The sequence below is a fragment of the Cervus elaphus genome, chromosome 22 (genome assembly GCF_910594005.1).
Source record: "Cervus elaphus chromosome 22, mCerEla1.1, whole genome shotgun sequence".
Taxonomy (NCBI): domain Eukaryota; kingdom Metazoa; phylum Chordata; class Mammalia; order Artiodactyla; family Cervidae; genus Cervus; species Cervus elaphus.
In genome coordinates, this window is record NC_057836.1 from 49,568,134 (window position 1) to 49,592,352 (window position 24,219).

General features: G+C 43.0%; 1 protein-coding gene across 2 annotated transcripts in view; it reads right to left on the reverse strand.

Moving 5' to 3' along the window:
- Positions 1 to 2,036: 2,036 nt before the first annotated feature.
- The window catches only part of TCP11L2 (t-complex 11 like 2), a 38,249-nt gene continuing 16,066 nt past the window's right edge, over positions 2,037 to 24,219 (reverse strand). For both annotated transcript variants that reach the window (XM_043880707.1, XM_043880706.1), the window contains 7 exons: positions 23,626 to 23,746; positions 21,953 to 22,173; positions 19,691 to 19,827; positions 12,859 to 13,046; positions 12,468 to 12,649; positions 9,648 to 9,820; positions 2,037 to 4,416 (listed from right to left, as the gene is read on the reverse strand). In XM_043880707.1, the coding sequence (XP_043736642.1) occupies positions 4,172 to 4,416; positions 9,648 to 9,820; positions 12,468 to 12,649; positions 12,859 to 13,046; positions 19,691 to 19,827; positions 21,953 to 22,173; positions 23,626 to 23,746 (1,267 nt within the window). In that variant the 3' untranslated portion in view covers positions 2,037 to 4,171. The remainder of the gene's footprint in view (positions 4,417 to 9,647; positions 9,821 to 12,467; positions 12,650 to 12,858; positions 13,047 to 19,690; positions 19,828 to 21,952; positions 22,174 to 23,625; positions 23,747 to 24,219) is intronic.

The following is a 24,219-nucleotide window of genomic DNA, read 5'->3' on the forward strand; positions in this document are numbered from 1 at the left end:
GACCCTCCCTGGCACCTCTTCGCCTGTCCAGCCAGTGAAATTCCACTGAGGTGGATCCTCTAGCCTTCAGGTTTCTCTTCCTCCTGGCTGACAAACCTCTAGGTCACTCTCTAACTTCTCGGACCCTGCTATAAGCCTGAAAGACAGGCCGAAGAAGTGTTATTATCCTCATATGATAGATGAAAAAACCTGGTGTTCAAATGGAAGAAAGAGACATAGGTCATTTTATTTTTTAGCTCTTCAATTTAGCACATTTTAAAAAAGTGGGGTATAGCAGAAACTAACACAACATTATAAAGTAATTTTACTTGATCCAAAAAAAAAAAAAAAGTGGTAATATCCTTCAATACTTCATGGGATGGGGAGAGGAGGAAGACGAGAGATGAGCCAGAATGAAGGAAGAACTGGTGGGTTTGGACTTGTCTGGAGGCTTCACTGAGAAGTAGTTAAGGTGAGGTGTCCCTGGCAGCAGCAGCAAAAGGAAACGGTTGCAGCAACCCAGGTGTGAGATCACGGCTGGTAAAGATGGAGATACAGGTTATGTTGACGACAGAGGGAGAGTGGAACTTGGTCCCAGACTGGAAGCAGTAGGTGCAGCAGTTTGGAGACGGAAGAGCGCCTACCTGGTCAGGGAATCAGGAAAGTTGTGATGGAGGCATACGGTGTATGTGGGGTAGTGGGTTTGAGGGCACAGTGGTGAGGAGGAAGAGACAGATGCAGGTGGAATATACCGAGGTACGGAGCCCAAAAGCTGTGAAGCAGTCGGAGAACTCAGCTTCATGCAGTAGGCTGGTCTGGATGGAGCATGGGGCTCATGACAGGTAGTTTAAAGAGAAACAATGGCAGGAAAAGGTGGTATTGCACGGGGGTTGAGCTCCTGGTGAAGGAGCCTATGGCCACAGAGAATTGTCGGAGTCCACTGAGTAGACAGGTATTGACCGGGGTTGTCCCCCGCAGGTAAATTCACTTCAGTTCACTTCAGTTGCTCAGTTGTGTCCAACTCTTTGTGACCCCATGAACTGTAGCATGCCAGGCTTCCCTGTCCACCACCAATTCCTGGAGCTTGCTCAAACTTAAGTCCACTGACTCGGTGATGCCACCCAACTATCTCATCCTCTGTTATCCCCTTCTCCTCCTGCCTTCAGTCTTGCCCAGCATCCGGGTCTTTTCCAATGAGTCAGTTCTTCACATCAGGTGGCCCAAGGATTGGAGTTTCAGCTTCAGCATCACTCCTTCCAATGAATATTCAGGACTAATTTCCTTTACGATTGAGTGGTTGGATCTCCTAGCTGTCCAAGGGACTCTCAAGAATCTTCTCCAGTATCACAGTTCAAAAGCGTCAGTTCTTCAGCACGCAGCTTTCTTTATAGTCCAATTCTCACATCCATACATGACTACCGGAAAAATCATAGCTTTGACTAGATGGACCTTTGTTGGCAAAGTCATGTCTCTGCTTTTTAATATGCTGTCTAGGTTGGTCATAGCTTTTCTTCCAAGGAGCAGGCGTCTTTTAATTTCATGGCTGTAGTCACCATCTGTAGTGATTTTGGAACCCAAGAAAATAAAGTCTGTCACTGTGTCCATTGTTTCCCCATCTATTTGCCATGAAGTGATGGGACCAGATGCCATGATCTTAGTTTTTTGAATATTGCATTTTAAGCCAACTTTTTCACTTTCCATTTTCATCAAGAGGCTCTTTAGTTCTTCGCTTTCTGTACTGTGTGTACTTATTTTAAAAGGATAGCCCAAATTACACTTTATTGCTATTGTTCATGAGTTTGTCCTTCTTACTAAGTTACAAACTTCTCAGGACAATGTCTGTCTAGTCATCTGTGTTTTAAATACCTAGGATACTTCTTGACACATAGTAGATGCTGAATAGCTATTTGTTGACTAAATGAGTGAATGAACATGATTGATGTCTGTGAGGCTTTGACATTAAGTAGAAGATTCCTTCTAGAACCACTGCAATAAAGACTGTGAAATATTCCAGCCCCAAGCTATCCAAAGGTGGTTTAGAAAACAGAGACACCATCTATCTTGAAATAATTTTTAATGTTTTAAAATGTAACTAGTGCGCACAATACATGTTTAGCAGTAGAAGAATGAAAATGTGTGTATGGTGTTTAGGAAAATTGACATTACAAAACAAGACCATGTTAAGAAAATTCTCAAAAGTAAAAGTAAACATTTAAGTAAAAACCAAATAAACAACATGCTAAAGGACAGGATTTAAAAATCCTAATAAATGTACTTGCTTAAATCCAGACTTGGGACATTGAGATTTACTTTGCCACTTAAAAAAAAAAACAAAAGCAGAATGCCCTTCATTTTAAATGCATTTAAAAAAAAAATGTTTGCACTTTGTTTTCCTGCTGGCAGCTATAGTATAATCTAGTATATAAGACTACCAGCTGGATTCCAATCTGATAGTAAAAAAGTATACCACCTGGTCGTCTAGTTAAATATACAGTTCACCAGGAAGGTGACAGAAAGTCACACTACACACTACCTTTCAGACTCTCTGGGCTACCCAGGCCTCAGAGTGAACAGTTGAAAACAACTTCAACTTAAGAGAAAATGCAAACAAAATTCTACAGCACCTTATGATTTCTAAGCATAGGAAACAGAATGGACATACAGGAAGAGAGAAAAAATGGGTAAGACCAATGATGTGCTGTTCAGTAAATTCCACTTCTACATAGCTGCTCAAATGGACAGAATGGTGATTTATGTATTGGTCATTGGGAGAAAAAAGCTGATGTTCTACATTTCCTCAAACTTTGGCAGATCCCTCCAAAATGTAAAGATCAGAGATAAGTTATCCACACAATCATTTCCCAGGCCTTCATCAAATCACTAGGGAGCACCATAATGGTAGAGGTCATGGTGAGGAAGAGGAGGTAAGGAAGGAAGAAGGATTGATCTTTTTCTTCCTACTTGCTCTTCTCCACCAGACCACTAAGGTTCAAGGAGTCCTCAGAAAATCAAACCATCAAAAGTGCGTTTTATGCAAATAAAGCATTTTTCAGTAGTGCTTCCCTCAACACTTCAGAAGCATGTAATCCGAAGACAAGCAGATTTCTCCAGGATCCTGACAAGCAATGCCAGTGTGGCAAAGTTTAATGCCCAAGAATGGCAAATGATGATGGTACTGAGAAGAGCTTCTTGGTCACGGTGGGGTAAGGATTAAATCCACAGAGAAGGCATTTGCCAGCATGGTATTTGCGTAAAGAAGAAAAAGAATCCAAAGTTCATCAGTTTCTTTTTCAGATGTGAATTTCACTGAGAATGGGGGTCCCATTTTATCAACTTCTTCTTACAAGTAAATTCAAGTTACCAATTCAAACCACTCCTGCCTTATGTAAAAATATTAAAATCTTATATAAACCTTACTAATGGCCTGAGAAATGCAAGGACATTCACAAAGAGATGTGTGCAAAAAGTGTTTCTCTCAGAGAGCAGCATAAGTTGCAAGAAGAATCCACCCTCTAGAATGAGATTTTAGAAGGGGTTTGTTTCTATTTCCATTAAATCATCAAGGGAGGTTTTATCTAAAATTTGTATGTAGCATAAAAATGTATTTAATACATTTAAATTCTAAACAAATACTGACCATCGGTATCACCAAATGTGATTAGGTATATTTGTAGAATTTGAGGACTTACTATGTAAGTTTCTATTACATATGAATAAAATTTAATTGTACATTTCAAATACAATTATCCTTACTTCACATCATTTATTTAGAATGTCAGTCCCCTTGGTTATGATCACAACTTTCAACCGTTTAAGAAGCTGTACCAAAGTTAAAAAAAATCATTAGATTTGATAGTAACAGGTGAGGAAATACAACTCCTTAAGGGTTGAATGAACAAGCCAGATATAAATGCTTAAGAAAACATTTACAAGTATTACATACGTAATAGAATTAAATACAAATTGCTTTCTGTTCGTTAAAAAGTCTCTTTAGGACTCGAAAATGGTGCACATGTAGGGGCATTGTGATGTGCATGTCTCTGCAGTGCTGACATTACTGGGTTACACAACTTTGGGCTAACACTGCCTCACACAGGATCGAGGATGTGCCCCATCTGTAATGCCGCTGGTGGAAACAGACTGGGTACCTAAGTGCTGGGCTTCCAGTCTCTTATCCAATGTCATTTCCTCTTTAGTTAGTAGATGAAGAAGCTTCTGCCTTCCCTGTGGCTTCCTCACCAAACAGCAGCTTTCGGAGTATATTTGCATAAAATGGTCCATATACTTGTTTGTTGAGATTCACGATGTTTGCGTATTGCGAGCCTAGCGACTCCAGCTCTTGCTGAACAACAGCAAGGCCTCCTGGAACGGGAGGCATGCCTCTGGGAGGGCTGGGCAGACAAAGCAGGCTTTTCATGTACAGCTGGATTCGTTTATCTGGCGGGAAAGAAGATATGTTTATCTGTCCTATTATTAAAGCACGTTCTTTTTAAACATGAGAATAGTAATTGTGGTAGATGGATTGCAACAACATCCTCAATTATTTACCCCCTCCCTATACTCATGCCCTTTCCAAGGTAGCCTGGCAGTTCTTCCCATCAGGGCTGGAGTCTGGGTGCCCAGGCCTTGGATCAGGGATGGCCTTCTGACCTGCTTTGGTCCATGCAGAATGTGGCCGGAGTGATGGTGTGTGAGTTCCATGCTCAAGAGGCATGGTTTGAATCTTCCCTTTCTGCCTACCACCACCATGTAAACAAGCATGGGGCAGATGAGAACCCATGTCGAGGGAAGCCCAGCTGTTCCATCTTAGGCCATCCTAGACCAACCAGTAACCAACCAAATCCCAAGCACTTGAGACAGCCCCGGTGAGACCAGCAGAGCTAACTACCCATGCAGCTGCTTACCATAAATGCATGCACTCGGTCCAGCAAGACCAAATGAACTGCCTAGTTGCCCCACAGACTGGTGAGCAATGACAGATGGAGTCAGGGAAATCTGTCATGCCGTAATAGCTAATAAAACATGCACAGCACGTTCAGGGTGGAGTGGGGAATCTTTTATAAAAATTCAAATGTCCATAATTTTAGTTATATATCCTAAAGCTGAGTATGTAAACTGGGACTGCTAGTTTAGCCCAGACAGTGTTTTTCTAAAAAACAGAAGCTATCTAAAATGAGGGGCTTTCACATAGAAAATCAAATTTTTGGTTCTTCTGGAAAAATCTACTGATCTGGCAGACTTGGGAGCCCAAACTGCCACATGGCAAAGGTGAACATATATCTGGGTTTTCTCAGGACAGTTGAAGTTGACACCTGCTGTCCCGGTCTTCTTAAAAAGAGCACTTTCAACAGTGTCCTGGGTTAGAGAATAAATTATATGATCACCCCCCCATGTGGGCAAGAATCTGGAGGCACTGAGGAAGGACCCCCCCAACTGACACTGCCACCTTCTCCACTCTTCCTGCTTCAGTGCATCTGCTTTGAGATGTCACAAATGCATGCAAATGCTTAAAAAGGGAAACTGCCGTGTCCTGGACAGATGGCACTGGGCCAGCCAGGCCTGCTCTGGCCCAGCTGCTCCAAGGACATTCTCTGGCTCTGGAAACAGAAATCTCACAAATAAGAACATTTTCTAAGGAAAATGAGTGAGTGAGTCAAGTTGCTTAGTCGTGCCTGACTCTTTGCGATCCCATGGACTGTAAACCACCAGGCTCCTCCGTCCATGGGATTTTCCAGGCAAGAATACTGGAGTGGGTTGCCATTTAAATACACTCATCTAATACAGACAACTGTAATATTACTGAAATTCTTATATCCAAACACTTCTACGCCAAATCATACATTTCAGCCAGATCTGACCTAGAACTCAAAGTGCCCAGTGTCCCATGTCCATATCTTAGCCCAGACTATTCCCTGTTACTAGAATGCCCTTCCATCTCACTTCATCTCTGCCAAAGTCGAGAGCATCCACGCTGATACTAAAGTCACCTCCTTTCTGTGGCTTTCCTTACCATCTGTTGTACTCTCACCCCTTATTACTGTTATTTGAAAATTTCTCTCTCTCACTTCTCGGACAGTAGGCTTTCTGAGTGCTGGGCCACTTTTTTAGCCTTCATTTCCCTGGTCTGGCAGTCAGCAGGCAAGTCATAAATGATGACTGTAGTGAAATGAGAATGGAATGAAAAGGTCTATGAAGATAAACCCCAAACTGAAAACACGAGGAGCCAGAGAGGAATGGGGGCTGAAGAAGACCTGAGCCTTATCCATAAGTTTTCAACGAGGAAATTATTCATGGAGGGATCACTTGTACAGTTGAAAATTACTTTTTAAAAATGTAGGTGGCTATTAGCATGCAAACAATTTCCACAGCAGGTAATCCATAGATTATTTTTATCGTATACATTTGAAAAAATTGGTTTGAAAGAAAACTTGCTTTCTAATTATCTTTTTTAAAGGCTAAGAATACAGTGGGACTTGTGATTTTATTGTAAATAAATAGCACATCAACTGAGAACAGAAGACAGACTGTGGGTACCATGGACAACAGAGGAGGAAAGCTAGGGCTAAGCTGGAACCCTTCTTCTGTCCCAGGGATCCCTCTAAGGTTTCATGTATTCTAGCTCCTCTGTGGGCAGAGAATTCAGAGCAAATGGTTCACTAAACTTCCCGTTAAGCTGGCTGCTCAACTCTCATGAGCCCGGGTCTATTTTTGTCACAGTTATGGTCCGGACACTTTTCTGTGAGACTGTTTAAAGAATGCAGGTCTTTCAAAACTGTTATTATGCTGACAAGTAGTTCTGTCTCTTCTGTGGACGAGTCAGTTTTTAGGCCAAGACTGAAGTGATGGAAGCGTCTGTCCATTTAGGAGCAGCCAAACCCAGCCCCTGCCAAAGACATGCCCTTGGCTTCCCGAGCCTAGGGAGAGACAGCTCAAGTGAGTCATGCAAGTTGCTAGGCAACAATACTTTGAACAAGGTTACAAAATACTTTCAATTTGCAAAAGAACAGGAAACTTGGAATAGGGAGGGCTGGGTGGAAAAAAGTGGCCTGACTGGGTTTTAAGAGGCCTCCTCGGGGTGGGGCATCTCCTGGCCCCCAGCTTCCCCCCCTCTCTCTGGTGCTGCCAGGAGCTCCCTGAGCTAAAGCACGGGCACAGAGAATACCCGAGGCTCTGGCCAGCCTGCCAACGGGCAGCAGGGCTCCAGCTCTGACTGGGGTGCCCATCAGAGCAGGGGAGAATGTGAGTCAGACAGGAAGACTCCCTACCCTGAGACCTGCAGGTTATATGGCCTCAGCCTGACTGCTCCCAGTCTCCATGCATTCATTCATCCACTCCACTGCTGACTGTAAAAAAAAATGCACAATGTGAGGGCTGCAACTTGAGTTTTATTTGGGGCAGTGTTGGGGACTGCAGCCTGGGAGACAGCACCTCAGATAGTTCTGAGAGACTGCTCTAAAGACATAGGGGAAAGGTACAGTATATGTGATTTTGGTGAAGGGGGAATGCATGTAATCAAAAATACATTTTTATGAAAGGTTTCTGCTAGTCTCGTGAAGCTTCTGCTAGTCACGAGAAACAGTCATCAGTATGAAGGATTTTAGTTTTTTCCAGATATGAGGAGATACATGAATTGGGCTCATAAAATCAGCTCTGGAGAATATCTAACTACCTGAAGTCCTATCCTGCCAGTTTTCCCCTGAGCATGGAGTGCCTCTTTTCTATTCTTTATCCTGAACTCCTTTCAGGGGGTGTTGGAGGTCAGCAGCTGCAGCAGCTCGTGATTTAACCCTTAGAGAGGTAGATGGCAAGTGCCAATCTGTGACTGACACCTCAGATATCTATTAAAGGTCATCTCTGGCCCCCCCCTCCATGGTCTGGGGAAATCGTGATGAGCAAAGATGCATCCCATCCTCCTCATGAGACCTCCTGGTATGAGGCAGAGACGGCTGACAACCTGCCCCTCCTCCTCCAAGAAGCACCATGGCCCACGTGCTGGCTGCACAGCCAGAGATGACAGGCTGTGACATGCTTGTCAGCAGTGAAGGTCATGCAGGGCAGGGCCCGGCCATGGGCGGCTGAGGGTATGCTGGGTGTGTGACTGTCCTCACAGCCAGCCCTCAAAGCCCACGTGCTGCACACCAGAGTTCTTAAGTGGCCTGGGTGGCTTAGATCGCCAGCATCCCATGTCCCCAGGGATAAGGTTGAAAGACACCCTTTAAGAATCTCAGCTAAACAATAACCAGTGTGTGTGTTCCTAGGGATGTCAGTGCGGTGCTTTGAAAACGTGCAGATTCCTCCTGGAATGTTTAGATATTCAAACTCCACACTCTTTCCTCCATCTGTTCCTCTCCCACTGCAGCTGACACTTGCTTTGTCCCCCACATCACGCTCATCCCCTTTTTATGGCCACAGCACCCTGATTCTGTTGGGGGGGGGGGAAACAATTGCCTCCCTAGTTTCAGATCAGGTGTTCAGGTAATGCTGACTCACCTTAAGTTTCTTCCACTCTGGCCACCAAAAATGGGATGTGACCACCAACTGGAGCTAATGGGATTCAATTCTGGGGTTATAGTTTGAGCTAAGAGGGGAGGGAAACTGACTTTTTTTTTTTTGCTTGATTTAAACATGGAAAGATGCAGGCTGGAGTGGAAGTCATCTTGCTATGTTGGGAAGAGACTATTTTAGAGACAGCCATCCCAGAGGAAGGCAGCGCTGAGGGGGGAACAGTGGGAAACAGTGCCAAGACACTGATTAACTATACCGCCAGCCAATTCCCCCAATTGCTCTTTTCTGTGATATGAGCAAATATCGTCCCTTCCTGATTAAGCCATTTTGTTGTTGTTTAGTCACTAAGTCAAGTCTGACTCTTTGTGACCTGGTGGACTGTAGCCCATCAGGATCCTCTGTCCATGGGATTTCGTCAGGATCCTCTGTCCATGGGAATTCGCATGCAAGAATACTGGAGTGGATAGCCATTTCCTTCTCCAGGGAATCTCCCAGAACCAGGGATCAAGCCCAGGTCTCCTGCTTGGCAGGCAGATTCTTTACCACTGAGCCACCTGGGAAGCCACTGTAGAGTTTTAAATTATCTGTCACAGGTAACAGAAAAACGTCCTGATACATTCTCCATTTCCCCAACTCACCAACACAATTTGATCCTGAGATATTCATTTTCTTAGCAATCAAGTAGGAAAAAAAAAACACACACACACACCACTATGCCTCTCAGTTCTATGGCCCTTTTAACTTTCAGTCTTTTTAAGCCTGACCAAGCAAGGGGCCTCAACTCACACAGGTTAGCTTCCATCAGAGCATGTGTCTACTTTCTGTGAACATACCGCCATCTGGTTTGGATTGCTGTATTGATCTAGGAATTTAAAATGATGGCAGCATGATGCTATTTTCTTCATAAAACCCTATCAGCTGGGTAGTAAGGTAGAAGACCCTGAAACATCTCCCACTCCACTATATAGACACACATAAGCAGCAGTGAGTCCCAAACATTTGAAAATATTAATGCTTTCTTCATGTTTTCAATATTTTTTCACCAAGAGAAGCAGGTAATCTGTTTAAGACTAAAATTTGACTGATATTTAACATTAGCCAAAGCCAGCATGGTAAAGCATATTGGCATTGAAGCAGAAACCAATAAAAGTATACGGGCTCACCAATTAAAGACCAGATGGGATTGTCCTCTTCTTCGATGCTTGAGAATTGGCCTACAAGGTTAGCTTGAACCTCAGCGTTTAAAGCTGGTAAACCTCTCTCCATTAGGGTCTTGTTAACCTCAACACAAGTCTGAATGCCAATAGAATTCAGGACTTCCTTCAGGTTAAAGGTCCTATAAAATATGAAACAATAATTCCACCAGGGACAGCTTTTACTCAGCAGGTTTTTGTTTTGTTTAAAATATATACCAGCTTATTTCAAATGTCTACCAATTTTCTCTTATACAGACAAAAATTACCTCTATTAAAATGAGCTTAGAAAATAGGAAACTCCTCCCAACCACCAAGCTTTACATGCATCAGACTTTTAAATGCTTAAAACCACTCAATTCTGTAGGAAATATGAAAAGCACAGACAGAAAAATGTGGTCCCTGAAAATAAATCTGCAATCCCATTTTCAGGCAGGGCTATCAGAAAGAGATAGAAAATGTTTGTTTAATTTGTAAAAAAAAACCCTCTGGCTTGAGTGGATTCAGTCATAGATTTTGTTTTAAATGTGCTTAGAAAATAAGATAGAATCAATTTGTTTATCCATGTCTGAGCAGGAAACCTCTAACACCAACCAAAAACAAGAAATAAAGATATTCAGAGGCCAACACCATAAAGACAAATTACCTAAAACTCTTGACCTATCATGATGAAAGATAAGAGACTCTTTCACACTGTTACTTTCAAGTAGCTGATCAGTAATCCTAAATATATACAGTCCAGAAAGATGTAAAAAGTAGTTAGTGGTGGTTATTTAATAGGTAAGGAAAAAGGTGTAACAGGAAGCAGCATTTGCTGTGTCCACACTATTGTGAATGATATTGAAAACTGCATCTCGCTATTCAGAAAGGATCTTTAACACAACCTTGTGCAAAATGGGAATTAAGGGATAAGAGAAGGGGGGATGGTGGTGAGGGAATTAGACAAAACAAGAATCAGATAGGCAGAACAACTATAGAGAAGATGACTTAACAACTAATAGTTATTAAGAGCTAACATCTATCAAGCACTTACCATGTGCCACACACCTGCACTAAATCCTACACATGAGTCATCTTCAGTTCAGTTCAGTTGCTCAGTTGTGTCCAACTCTTTGTGACCCCATGAACCGTAGCACGCCAGGCTTCCCTGTCCATCACCAACTCCCGGAGTCTACCCAAACTCATGTCCATTGAGTTGGTGATGCCATCCAACCATCTCATCCTCTGTCGTCCCCTTCTCCTCCTGCCCTCAATCTTTCCCAGCATCAGGGTCTTTTCAAATGTCATCTTAAGTTGCCATTAACTCTAAGGTAGGTATCTTTATATCCCTTCTTACAAGTGAGGCCATGAGACTCAGAGTGACTCAGGATCTTATTCAATGGTACATTACAAGTCAGTAGCACAGCTAGGATTTAAATCCTGGTTTGTTTAACCCAAAAGCCTGTCCTTTTAGTAACCATTTTGCTATGTGCTTCATATGAATACTTAGGCAGTACTGGAGGGCTTCCCAGGTGGCTCAGCGGTAAAGACTTTGCCTGCCAATACAAGAAACGCAGAGATGGGGGTTCAGTCCCTGGCTAGGAAGATCTTCTGGAGTAGAAAATGGCAACCTACTCCAGTAATCTTGCCTGGAGAATTCAATCGACAGTGGACCTGTTGGGCTATAGTCCACGGGGTTACAAAGAGTTGGACACAACTGAGCAGCTAACACTAAGCAGTATTTGGGGATTCACTAAAGGCTTAATAAATTAGAATTCCTGGGAAATAATGGTTACCCCGTGTGGGGAAATGCTAAAAGCAGGGTTCTGCAAAACCAGAGCAGGTTTCTTTTCCTTACAGGTCTTGGGTCCTGGAATGTGAAAGAAAAGAGCCTGGCAGGTTAGCGCAGGATCAGTAGAAAGGGCAGGGACTTGACAGGCTTGGGCTCGGGCCTTGGCTTGACCTTTTCTTGGTGTACAGTCCAAGGCAAATCCTATTCTCTCAGAGCTTTAGGTCAAAATGAGAACTCTGGATTGCCAGAACCACTTGGGCTAGTTTGGCTTTTAAAATTCTAGGATTTTATCAAGTCATCCATGTGCTCTCTGAATAACAAGCAGGAGGATGGGATGTTGGATGCATTAGGTGTAAAGTCCCTGAAAACACCTGAGAGGATGGTCAGCAAGAGGAGCTGACACATAGGAGACCCGTGGAAACACCCGGTCATTGGCCAGGATTAGAAATTTTCTGACTTGGACAGGATTCCCAATAGTGCAAAATTGAAATGGGATTCTAGTATTCAATGATGGTTTGATCCTGAGAAATGAATTTGGCAAAGATGAAACTTTCACTGACTTGTAAAACATCTCTGAAGGACAGAGATGTCACTACTTCTGTAGACTTCACAGAGGCTGGATCTGTGAAGCTGGTAAACATTTTGTTGCAGAAAAATGATGGAGTCAGAACAACTCAATCAGAAAGCCTCTCTGACAGACACTGAGCATGATGAATTTCTAGGTATTGTTTGTTTTTTCCACAACACTGTCAAAGGAGAGCTTGTACACACATCCGTCCTAAGTGGAAACACTACACTCACCCTGGCACCTGTTATGGAAAAGACCTCTCCCTACCAATGAGGGACATCTAAGCCTTCAGAGATATGAAAAGAAACTCTAGGAAAAGAAGGCATGAGCTAAGCTTCTCTAAAGCACGGTCCTGAATACCACATCCAGATTTTCCAAGGTTATTCATGTTCTCTGAAACACATGCAGAGCTGGAATACAAGGGAGAGCAGATAAAAACTCTGGAACTCACTCTTTGTTCATGCCTTCAAGTAGAACAGCTGAAATCCTTTTTAGTCTGACTGCAAGCTCAGGTAGGCCTTCTGTAAGAGCACCCACCATGTTGTTGGTGATAAGGGCCAGGCAGGCAATCATTTTCAGTTGATTCAGCTTTTCTGTCAGTTCCTGAAGACGTGCTCCATCTGTCATGAGTGTCTAGCATATTTATTTAAGATATAAAAATAGAAAGGGAAGCTCAGTACCATGAACATGTCAAATCAGGAGTGTTACATCCAAACCCCCATTTTTCATCCGATTCCAGTTAAGGTCATTAAACCACATGCAACACAGACATACACTATTTGAACTTAAGAATTAGAATATTGAAAACTTGAGGGAAGCCAAAGGGGGAAAAAATCACTCACCTCTGGTAATTCTTTTTTCTGATAATCCCACTGTAACAGTTTCAAGTAACTATTATTTAGCACCAATGTAGGACTCAGGCTTGGCTTGGAGTTGTTTTCGGCTCCAGGTGTTAAAGTAGCCTCAGAAAGAGAAAGTAACTCTTCATGGACAGATTCTTTTATCCACTCCGTGGTTTGATCAAGAGCACCTGCAAGGGAAAAGGCCACACACTTGTCCTACGGCTGATAGACTCCTTCATTTGTGTGTTCCACACATGATGAACGGTAAGACGGCCACAATCCTCAAGGAGCCTATGGTCCAGATGGGCAGACAGTTATGTAAGCTCACAATTGCAGCAGAAGACAGTGAGTACTAGAAGGCACAGTGGGGGTGGAGAGAGGAGAGGCTGTCTATGGTAGAGTCTAAGAGGAAGAACTCCATAAGTGATATTTCAAGACACGAGGCAGATACAGGCAAGAGCTGTCACTCCAGGCTAGGAGAACAGACCACACAAAGAGATGGTATAATGAGAAAGCATGGCAATTTGGATGCTACAAGCAAGTCTGTACTGCTGGTCCATAAAGAAGCAGGGAAGGAAGGAGAGAGTTGCAGATAGCATCAGATGGACAGACAGGCCAGCTCATATATGACCTTGAGTCTTGTGCAGAAAAGTTATCTAGATTAAAAGCAGTGGTGATTAAACATTTTGGGTTCCAGACCCCTTGGAGTGTCTTGATCAGTGTCTGATCGAGCTATGCCTTTCCCAACATGCTGATATGAACACTTTTTTTTTTTTACTTCAGACCCAGTTCTAAGGTTTCCCCCTAGAAATAAATTGTTCTTTAGGCCACATTTCTTATTAAAAGTATGCATTTGATAGAATTTATAAGGTGTCAATTGCTTTAAAATGCAGACTGAACACAGGTGCAGATTAAAAAAAAAAAAAAAACTCAGTGAATGAAATAAAGAATAGTCACCCTGAAATTCATCAGACCCAGCCCTTAAACAGGGGTAATTTATGAGCAGCTCCATTTGCTATACTAAAGCAACACCACCCCCAGAATTTCACAACTTTACTTCTCTTCAGTTGGCAAATGTTGTTCTTGGTTTTCCCAGTTTTGTTTATAAAGAAGTAAAAGACTTGCAGTCTTTAAAAGAGATCCAACAGAGAGAAAGAGTGGAAACCATCACGGGTGTAATTACAATGTGGCAATAATATGCATTTATACTACAAGTGTAATCATTTACAACTGACACATTTAAAAGCCCATTTAGTTATCTCAAACAAAAGCAACAGTGTAGCACAGAGGTTCTCAATCCTGGCTGATGGTAGAATCAACTTAAAAAAAGAAAGATTTTGTGTGTTGGCTCTTGGAGATTTTGATTTAATCAGCCTGAGATGGGCTCAGGCATCTGTGTTTAAACACTCCAGGTGATCCTTATATGTAACCAGGCGTGAGTACAATTGGTAAAGCAGAAAGAGCAGGAGTTTAGAGGGAAACAAGGATTTTCTCTGAGGGATCTGCTAAGATCTCAGGGGCTTCCCAAGTGGCTCAGTGGTAAAGAAAATCCACCTGCCAATGCAGGAGCAGCAGGAGACATGGGTTCGATTTCTGAGTCGAGAAGATCTCCTGGAGGAGGAAACGGTAACCCACTCTAGTATTCTTGCTGGGAAATCCCATGGACAGAGGAGCCTTGTGGGCCCGAGTCCAGGGGTCCCAAAGAGTTGGACACAACTCAGCACACATGCACACTGCTGAGATTACACTCCCATAAGCAAGAAGATCAGCTGCTCTGAGTGGCTCCAAGAGCAAGATCAACCCTAGGAGGCACTGGTACTTGGTTTTTCATGTGAAAAAAAGCCTCCCCATTAATTTCTTCAAAGGCAACTGAGCACCAACTATATACTAGATACTGTACCTTGCTTTGGAAACTAATCAACCATTTTCCCAGTGGTACTTGTCACTTAGTAGCTTCTCAAAAAGCTTCTGCTCTCTATATCTGGCATGAGACCCGGCAGGTTTCCTTTTTAATTCACTATCTCTGGAGTTAACCATGCGCTTAAGGACTGACTCAAATAGTCTCCTTCAGATTGGCAAATTGATTTGGTCCCTGACACCTGAAGATACCTTTCCCTTTTACTGATATACACAGTGCATGCAAATCAAACTAAAAGACATAAGGTGTTTTTTTTGCAAACTTTCAGAAAGCAAGAGGAGGGAACACTTCCTACTGTACTTATTAGGCTAGCGCTGTGTGTGTGAGCATGTGTTCAGATGCTCAGTCATGTCCAACTCTTTTGAAATTTCAGAATATTGAAAATAGGGGCTATTTAAAGGTTTGAACAATGCCAGGGACTCCTATTCATGTATTCTGCACCATTATTGAATGATGGCTGTTCAGAATTGTAAAGACGGAGAGCTAGCCTGGCCCCCGTTTTCAATATTCTGGAAAATATTCACAACATCCCAATTTTCAGTTAGAAGAATGTAGTCTGCTTATCCGTGATGTCCACTCTTTTATGCCTGGTGACACCTCACCTTCCCTTTTGTTGGTACTGATTTTGAGAAATCATTTCCGTCACTCCATGCTTTTTGCAGATGTTAATTAGAGGCTCCATGACCAGGACCAGGCAACCTCCCTACCCAGCCGGTGGCTTGGCTGAGTCATACGCCCATCAGACTCTTTCCTGGGACTCTGAATGATGATTACAGCGTTCAAGGATGGCCCGTGTTGAAGTGCACATTAACCAGCTGAGGACACAGCTGGGAAATTCCCCTTGTTTTTTCCTCTCCAGAATCCTGATGCCCTCCTGATTTCTGGCCTTGCGCAGACTCAGGTAATTTTAGCTTTTCTGTGAACTGTCCTCTCCTTCCATTCACTTCCTTTTCTGCTAAAACAGCCAGTGAGTTTCTGTTGCCTCTGATATAACTCAGCTGATACAACACAAAATTGAAAAATCCAAAGAAAGGAATGAAGGCAGCAGCGTGGTTTACTCCTGGCTTGGCCAGGGGAGACCTGGTTTCCAGTCCCAGCTCTGCTATTTCTCAGCTGCGCGGCTCTGTCTTTGGGCAGGTCACTGCTGAGCATCAGCTTGCTTATCTCTAAAATGTTCCATAAATATTTCCTGAATGCCTTGGGTGCCAGGCAAAGACAACCGTAATGCAATTTCATATATTTTTTGAAAAATATTTATGTCCCATGAGGATTTTTGAATCACATGAAATGAAGTTCCTGAGAACATTTTATCAGATATAAGAGATGATCTAAATAAATAAAACCTTTTCTTTCTTAGTATCTGAAAAATCACTTGTGGCCTGGGGGTTATGTGCCATTCTTTCCACAGATAATTTAGTTGTTGGATCCAATGTGGTTATTTTGTTGACATTTAAGACACGAACCCAATCACTGCATAAGGCTTTCTTGGGTGTATTTTAAATAGGGAGATGACATAAAATCTCTCTGGTGGCAAAATACCATCTTTTGGGGAGTCAACTAGGAAACCCAGAGTACTTCTAAATATTGATTTTCCAAATACTTACCTTATATGCACACACAAAAATCCAACACTTTTGTGCTTCTGTGCAGTACTGTAAGACTCTTATTTTGACAGCAGGGCACAGTGGCCGACTTTTGGCAGCGTGACTTGAGGATATAATTAACAGCTGACATATACTCTGCTTCCTGGACTCTTGATTTGTCTGGGAACATATTTAGAGCTGGGCAATAATGACCTATTTGCACAGCTGGATTCATTCTATTCTTAAATCTCTGGAAATATCCAAGTCAATGTGAAAGGAACGAGTGAAATACAAGTGACTAAGTCTGGATTTCAAAGAGAGAAACAAATGATTTGAGATGAACAAAACTGTAGTTCAACCCTACATTAAGGGATTTGTTCAAGATTACAGGCCCATCTTGACTTAAGACATGGAGACATTTGTACACATGTATATGAACACGCAGGGACACAAAGGAAACCAACCAGTGAGTCTCAGGAAAATGCTGCTAAGAACATGGTTATCATATTAATAGCTCAGGTTTCAGATCCAGGATGGATGTAGGGTTCTATTTCCCATAATCCCTCTCTGCCTTTGAAACCAAAACAATGTAACCCTAAAGTCAAGAGAATTTGTGTTGCAGAAGGATCCTTAGACATCATCTAGTCATATCTGTCACTCAGTGCTAGAACTTTCACTGCAAATATCCCCAGTACAGTCGGTATACTGTTTGGAGAGAGTCAGTTTTGCATAGTGGTTAAATGCATATGCTTTGGGGCAGAGACACACCTGAGCTATCCAGGCTCTTCCACCCACTAGCAGTCTCTTACTTTAACCTCAATTTCTTCCTTTATAAACAGTGGGTGATAACAGTCTCATAGGGTGATTTGTGAAGCTTGAATAAGCTAATAAATGTAAGGTGTTTGGCACATAATAAGGTCTTGGCACATGGTAAGTGCACAAACAAAATGTTAGCTAGCATAGGCTACTATGAGTGACAGGGAGTTCATTCTGAAGTTAAAAGAGCAGCCTCAGCTTCTAGGAAGGTCTAAATTGGCTGTTGGCTACTTCCCTCCCATGGGTCCTAGTCTGCCCTTTAGAACTTAACCAAAGCCCTGAATCACTAACCACAGGGCAGGCAGTGCTCGTGGCCCACCCGAGTCTCCCTGGTACCAGGCACTATGGGCCCAGCTTCACTGACTGCTCTCATGTCACCCTCCATGGCCCTTGCCCTCTTTCCTGGACAGGCTCCAGCCTGATGGAGTCCCTTTAAAGGAGGCATGTGTTTGGCTCCGTATACATAAGGTTATCATATTGAAATCTTGACAGAAGAGCTCAGTCCACGAGGGGGAAGGTGGCATGGGGGGATCACCTAACCCAGACTTAGACTGTCGTTGCAACTGAAGCCCAGAGGCTGCTGGCAAGGGTTTGCTAATAAGGGAACCAGTGAGCTAGCCTTTTGCCAGCTGCCCAACATTTGGCATCTCGGTTTCCTCACCTGTGGAATGAAGGGAATAACAGTACCTCCCCCACTGAGGAATTGTGAGGATTTAGTGAGGTAATACTTCCTCCTCTCCCCACTTCTGGTCTGGTTTTAATGCCCACTAGTCCACTGAAACTGCTCCCATCACAGATACCAAGGAGCCTCATACGGTCTCATACTACGATCAAGCCTTGGTCTTCATCTTTCTTGACCACTTAGCACTTGTCACAGCTGATCACTGAACACTTTCTTCACTTATTTGCAGGACACCACCCTCTCCTGTCTTTCTTCCCCTCTCTGGCTACCCTTACACAGTCTCTATTGTTGGATCCTTCTTCTCTTCTTAAGCTCTAGATGTGCAAGAGTCCCAGGTCAGGCCCACTCAGTATCTACACTCACGCTCTAGGTAATGTCACCCAGGGTAACCCTGGGAGGAGAGCATGGAGTGGACAGGAGTGTGGAGTCAGACTTCTGGGCTGAGTCCCAGCTCTACAGCTCTTAAGTTGTATTATGGTGGCAAGTGATTGAGGCTCTCTATGTCTCAGTTTCCTCATCCATAAATAGGGAGTAATTTCCTAAAGTTTTTATAAAGATTAAATCAGTTAAAACAGGTAAAGTGTTTAGAATATGGTAAGCATTCTCTATGTGTCAGCTACTACCCAGTTCCATGGCTTTAGATGTTCACTCCCAGTGCTCACCATTCCCCCAAACTCCAGTCTCATTCCTAAATCCCTCCTAGTATCTTCATATTGATGTCAAACAAGATCTCAAAGTTCACAGGTCCAAAACTAAACTCTGACTTCATCCCATCTCCCACCCTCCTTTCCTGGGTCTCTCCCATCTCACTAACAGGCATCACTATTCATCGAGTTGCTTAGAGCCATCTTCACCTCTTTTTTTCCCTCATCCAACTTGCAGCAAATCTTGTTTCTCCATTTTCAAAATACAACCAGAACCTGATCTCTACTCACTACCTTCTACCACCACCATTTGGACCATCTGCCATCTGTGATACCACCTAATTGGTGTTCCTGTTTCCCTTCTTGCGCTCATATGATTTATTCTCTACTCAGGAGACAGAGTATGTTTTAAAAATAAAAAGCAGATGCTGCTTCCCTGTTCAAGCTCTCCAATGACTCCCCATCACATTTGGACTGAAATCCAAATTCCTCTTATTTCCTCACAAGGCTTCCTATAGGACCTGCCTCAGTCTACTACTTGGCCTCCACTGTAACCACTCTTTCCTGCCTATTCTCCTCCTCACTGTCTGTCCTGTGTTTGTGCAAAACACAAGCAAGGTTCTACTGCAAGGCCTTTGTACTTGCAGCTCTCTCTAGCTGGAATGTTCTTCCCTCACATCTTCACATGGCCCTTCCTCATTTCTTTGCAAACTCTGCTCAAATGTTACTTCTCCGAGAGGCCTCTCAGTCCACCTCACCTAAAAAACTCACCTCTTATCCTCACTCCTGCCCCGTTACTGTCTGTTTCTTTATCCTACTTTTATTCATAGCACTAAATAACACATCTGACCATATATGTTTGTTTTTTTGTCATGCCTACTCAGCCATCTCCTTGGGAGCTGCAACTTAATTTTTTTCGCTGTCATATCTACAGCACCCAAGATGTATCTGGGACACAGCAGGTGGTTAATAAATGTTTCTTTTTTTTTTTTTTAAATGCATAAAGAGTAGTGCTTAGTGCAGTTCCTGGAGTCAGAGTTAAAGCTATGAGTTTGTGATATTAATTTTAGAAGTCAAAAAAAGGTTGAACAGAAATGCCCAAAGTCTTTATAAATACTATTTAAGATATCAAAAACCAAAATGCCACATTTCACCCCACTTCAATATATACCACACATATTTTACTTACTTGGAGTTTCTTCTAAAATTTCTTGGAACTTGGTTCTCTCATAATCTATCAACTGGCGCTGAAGATGTGGTCTGAGACTCCGAATTGTAAAATTCACCATGTCCATTTTCATGAGGTCCAGGACATGAAATATTTGTCTGAAAATTTCATAGTTAAAATAGTTAGACAGGTGATCAAGAAAATCATCTGAAATTCATTAACTATTATTTATTTTACAGGCTGGAAAAGATAAACATCTCCAAAATGGTTTTGAAATTCCAATCACTTTGACAAGGACACTTTTCATAAAAGGCATTACACATGCATTCCAAATGTATTCTTCCAGAGATCTCAAGAGTATTTGCTTTAGCAAATATACTTCCAACTGATTCATTACATTCAGCCATAGACTGACAGACACTAAGAAGTATAAACAATGAGTCTTAACAATGAGACAAAAAGACATTCAAGAAGGAATTTTCTTTTGAAAGTCCCTGAAATTTTAAGGAATCTGAATATAGTATACCCTGTTTCTATCCATAAGGAAATAAGAAAAAAAGAAAAAAGAAAAGGACAGGGCAGTGAAGCACCAGGGAAAACACTGCATTTCAGAGTTGGGCAGCCCTGTATTCAATAACAGCTTTACAGCTGACCAGCTCTGTGGCCAGGAACAAGTTACTCCATCTCTGTGAGCCTTAGTTTCCTCACCTGTGAAAGAAACGGACAAGATCAACCTTGGAGAGATGTTGTGAAGAGTCAATGATAGTGTATTAGAAATGCAGGGACAGTACCAACCACTAGATGCTCAATATATGAGCAAGATGAACACCACAGATTTGATTATCACACATGGGTAATAAGATCATTCAAAGCAAGGATTCCACAGCTGAAGAATCTCAACCTGCCAGAGCTGAGCATAACTCTTAAGGATATTTACAACCCATTTTACAGTTGAAAAAAGTGTGACTTGAGAAATGGTCAACTTTCCCAAAGTCAGAAAATAAGGAACTTACTATATGCAAACCAGTTTCCTCCCCTTCCCTTTCCAATACTATTACATGAAATTTAATTCTCTATGTGGCTGTATTCACACAACAAAACAAAAAAAAAAGAAGAATTTGCCTCAATGGCAAAAAGTACTGTAGACTCCTCTTTCCTCTGGGATCACAAAGAAGTTGTTGCCTACACAGCCAAACTAGAGTCTTTATGATCTTACTGTGTACATCACTTCCTGAAGGAAGCTGCAGCAGTTAGCTAGCCAACCACCAAAGGTCTGTTTCCCTTTCTGCAGTGTGGATGTGTGGCTGGGAAATGTGATTCCACACAGCAACCACATTGCCTAGACCCACTTCAATCTACATGGGACCACAGGACTAGGCATAGTCAGTGGAATATGTCACTTCTGGGCCGAGGTGGTTAAACATTTAATATGCCTTCCTCAGGGCTTCCCCGGTGGCTCAGTGGTAAGAAAAAAATCTGCCTGCCAATGCAGGAGATGTGGGTTCAACCCTTGGGTTGGGAAGATCACCTAGAGAAGGGAATGGCTACCTACTCTAGTAATCTTGCCTGGAAAATCCCATGGACAGAAGAGCTTGGTGGGCTACAGCTCATGGGGCTGCAGAAGAGTCAGACACCACTGAGCGACTAAACAGCAGCAGCATGCCTTCCTCATGATCTCTTTCCCATTCACCAGCTGAATGTAAAGGACTCCAAAGACCTTGGTGGAGCCAAGGAGAGAAGTAGACTGGGTCCCTGAATGGCGCTTGGAAGGCTGCCTGACCAAGAAGCCCTGACTCAGACTGTGGCATGAGTGAGAAACAAACAGTGGTTAAATCACTGAGAATTCAAGGTTTACATGTCAGAGCAGCTACCAATGCCCTACCTGATCAAGGCTTCCTTGAGGAGATTAGGTGCCTCTGCAGGGGCCCTATTAATCCTCTCTACTTCCCCTCCCATAGCACTTTATCACAACTGTAATTCCTTGTTCAGGGTTGTCTCCCCATTAAACTGTATACTCCCTGGGGTCAGAGATCATATCTGCCCCTTTCATCACTGCATCTCTAGGGCCCAGCACTGCCAACTAACACCCTTGTTTGCTCATTCTACGTGAAAGTTCCATGCATACAATAAATGATTGACTGACCCCTTGCTTAGCCAGTTTTTTCCCTAGGGTGAAGGGTTCTTTTGGGAGACCAGTTACTACTCTGTGCCCCTCGATTCCCACATTTCCCTTCTGAATGCACTCAAAGGTACTTTCAGGAAATGCAAGCAGCCAGCACTAACCTCAGTACCTCCACGATGTTGCTGGTAGCCTTCAACTCCCGGATGTCGTCATCCCGCACCGGGGCGCACAGCTTTCCCATGGTACTGATGACGTAGTTGGCCAGGCCTTGGATGTCGACAGCACTGTGCTCAGCCTGCTGCCTAATGAGGTCTGTGTCTAAAACTTCACAAATCTGGTTGCGAAGCCTGTTGCCACCAGGAGTCAGGAAAGAGAGGAGAATCTGCACAGGAATAAAGAACAGCATCATCACATGAAGAAACGCTGTCATTTTTAAAATGTCATTGTCTAGACGACCAAGCTCCCTGCCCTCAGCATTTGACTGCCCTGGATATCATGGAAGTTTGCCCCAACTTGGTGGTGGATCAGAGAAGCATGACAGGATCCTGTCCTAAAAAGAAAGCTCTATCTTCTGAATGAAAGCCTTCCCTTCCCTCCTGTGGGAAGTTACTAACACCATCATAATGAAAATAACTGGCAAGGAAGCAATAGTATTGAAAGAACTTTAAAAAGTTTACAGAGAAATCATGTAAAGAAAGATAAAGTTGCAGATCAGGGATCCAAAAGAACCTTTTAAAGAAGGGCAAATAGTAACACCCCCATGGGCCCCATTGGTATAATACAGTATATTTACATGTGAAATATATATTATGGGCTTCCCAGGTGGCACAAGTGGTAAAGAACCTGCCTGCCAATGCAGGAGATGTGAGAGACAGGGATTTGATCCCTGGGTTGGAAAGATCCCCGGAGGGAGGCATGGCAACTCACTCCAGTATTCTTGCCTGGATAATCTCATGGACAGAGGAGCCTGGTGGGCTACAGTCCATAAGGTTGCAAAGAGTCGGACACAACTAAAGCAACTTAGCATGCATGCACGCACATTACATATTATGTGAGCAGCCTATTCACGACACAGCAGACACTGTACTTATACACACGGCATGTGGTTAGGAGCGCGAGCTCTGAGCAGGACTGCCAGTTCAAACACCTTCTGCCCCTCAAAGCTGTGTGACCCTGGATGAGTCAGAGAACTGTTTCTTTATACAAAATAGTAACAGGCATAACTACCTCACAGCATTATGGTAAGGAATAAATGAATACTCTAGTGCTTAGCACAGAGCAAGTGTCTTGTGAAACGTTAGCCATAACTGTCACCTGATTTAATTCTTGCAACTACTCAGGAGACTTGGGCTTCCCTTGTGTCTCAGATGGTAAAGACTCTGCTTGCAATGCAAGAAACCTGAGTTCGATCCCTCGGTTGGGAAGATCCCCTGCAGAAGGGAAAGGCTACCCACTCCAGTATTCTGGCCTAGAAAATTCCAAGGGCTGTATAGTTCATGGGGTCGCAAAGAGCTGGACACAACTGAGCGACTTGCACTTCACTCACTCAGGAGACTGAGACTCAGGAGAAAGCAGAAGCATATCACTAAAGCAGACCTATCTAACCTGGGCTCTGTGCTCTGAAGCGCCACAGCCACCGCCTACCAGCTAAGCGCTGGCCTGTGTTCCGGTCACTGCCCCGTCTCCACTCTCCTCTCAGAGGAACTCTTCCAGTGATTGAACTGGCTCAGTGTTTCAAAAAGAGCCTCCAGTACTCTTTAGAGAACAGAAAAACAGCCTTTGGGGTGGGGTGAGGGCAGAGGATTACTAATGAATACAGACAACATCAACTTGCCTCTCTGATTTCTTCAAACAGTTTGATGGCGTGTTCATACTCGGGAGGCTCTGCATTCAGTTCTGATTCCAAGACATCCCAGAAGGCCTGATGGACAATGTGCCTCACTCGACCAGCCAAGCTATGGGAATGAAATGAATCACTTTTTTTAACATAAGCACTATTTTTCCTAATTATAAAAGAAATATGCTCATTGTAGAAATCTTAGGAAATGCAGAAAAACAGAGAATAAAAATTGCTCATAATTCTATTATTAATCTTTTGACATATTTGACATATTTCAATGAATGGTCTTAAAACAATTTTTTTTAGTAGTGGTCTGTACAATATTATATACTTATTTCATTTAATATTCTGTCTTAAGTGTCTCCCCTAAATTTTTTAAGTGCTTTCTTCCTATAGCTTTCGACAAGTTCATAAAATTCTGTCCTAGGACTTCCCTGGTGGCACAGTGGACAAGAATCTGCCTGTCAGTGCAGCAGACACAGGTTTGATCCCTGGTCTGGGAAGATTCCACATGCCATGGAGCAACTAAGCCTGAAGCCTCAACGACTGAACTTGTGTGCCACAACTACTGAACCCGCATCTACAGCC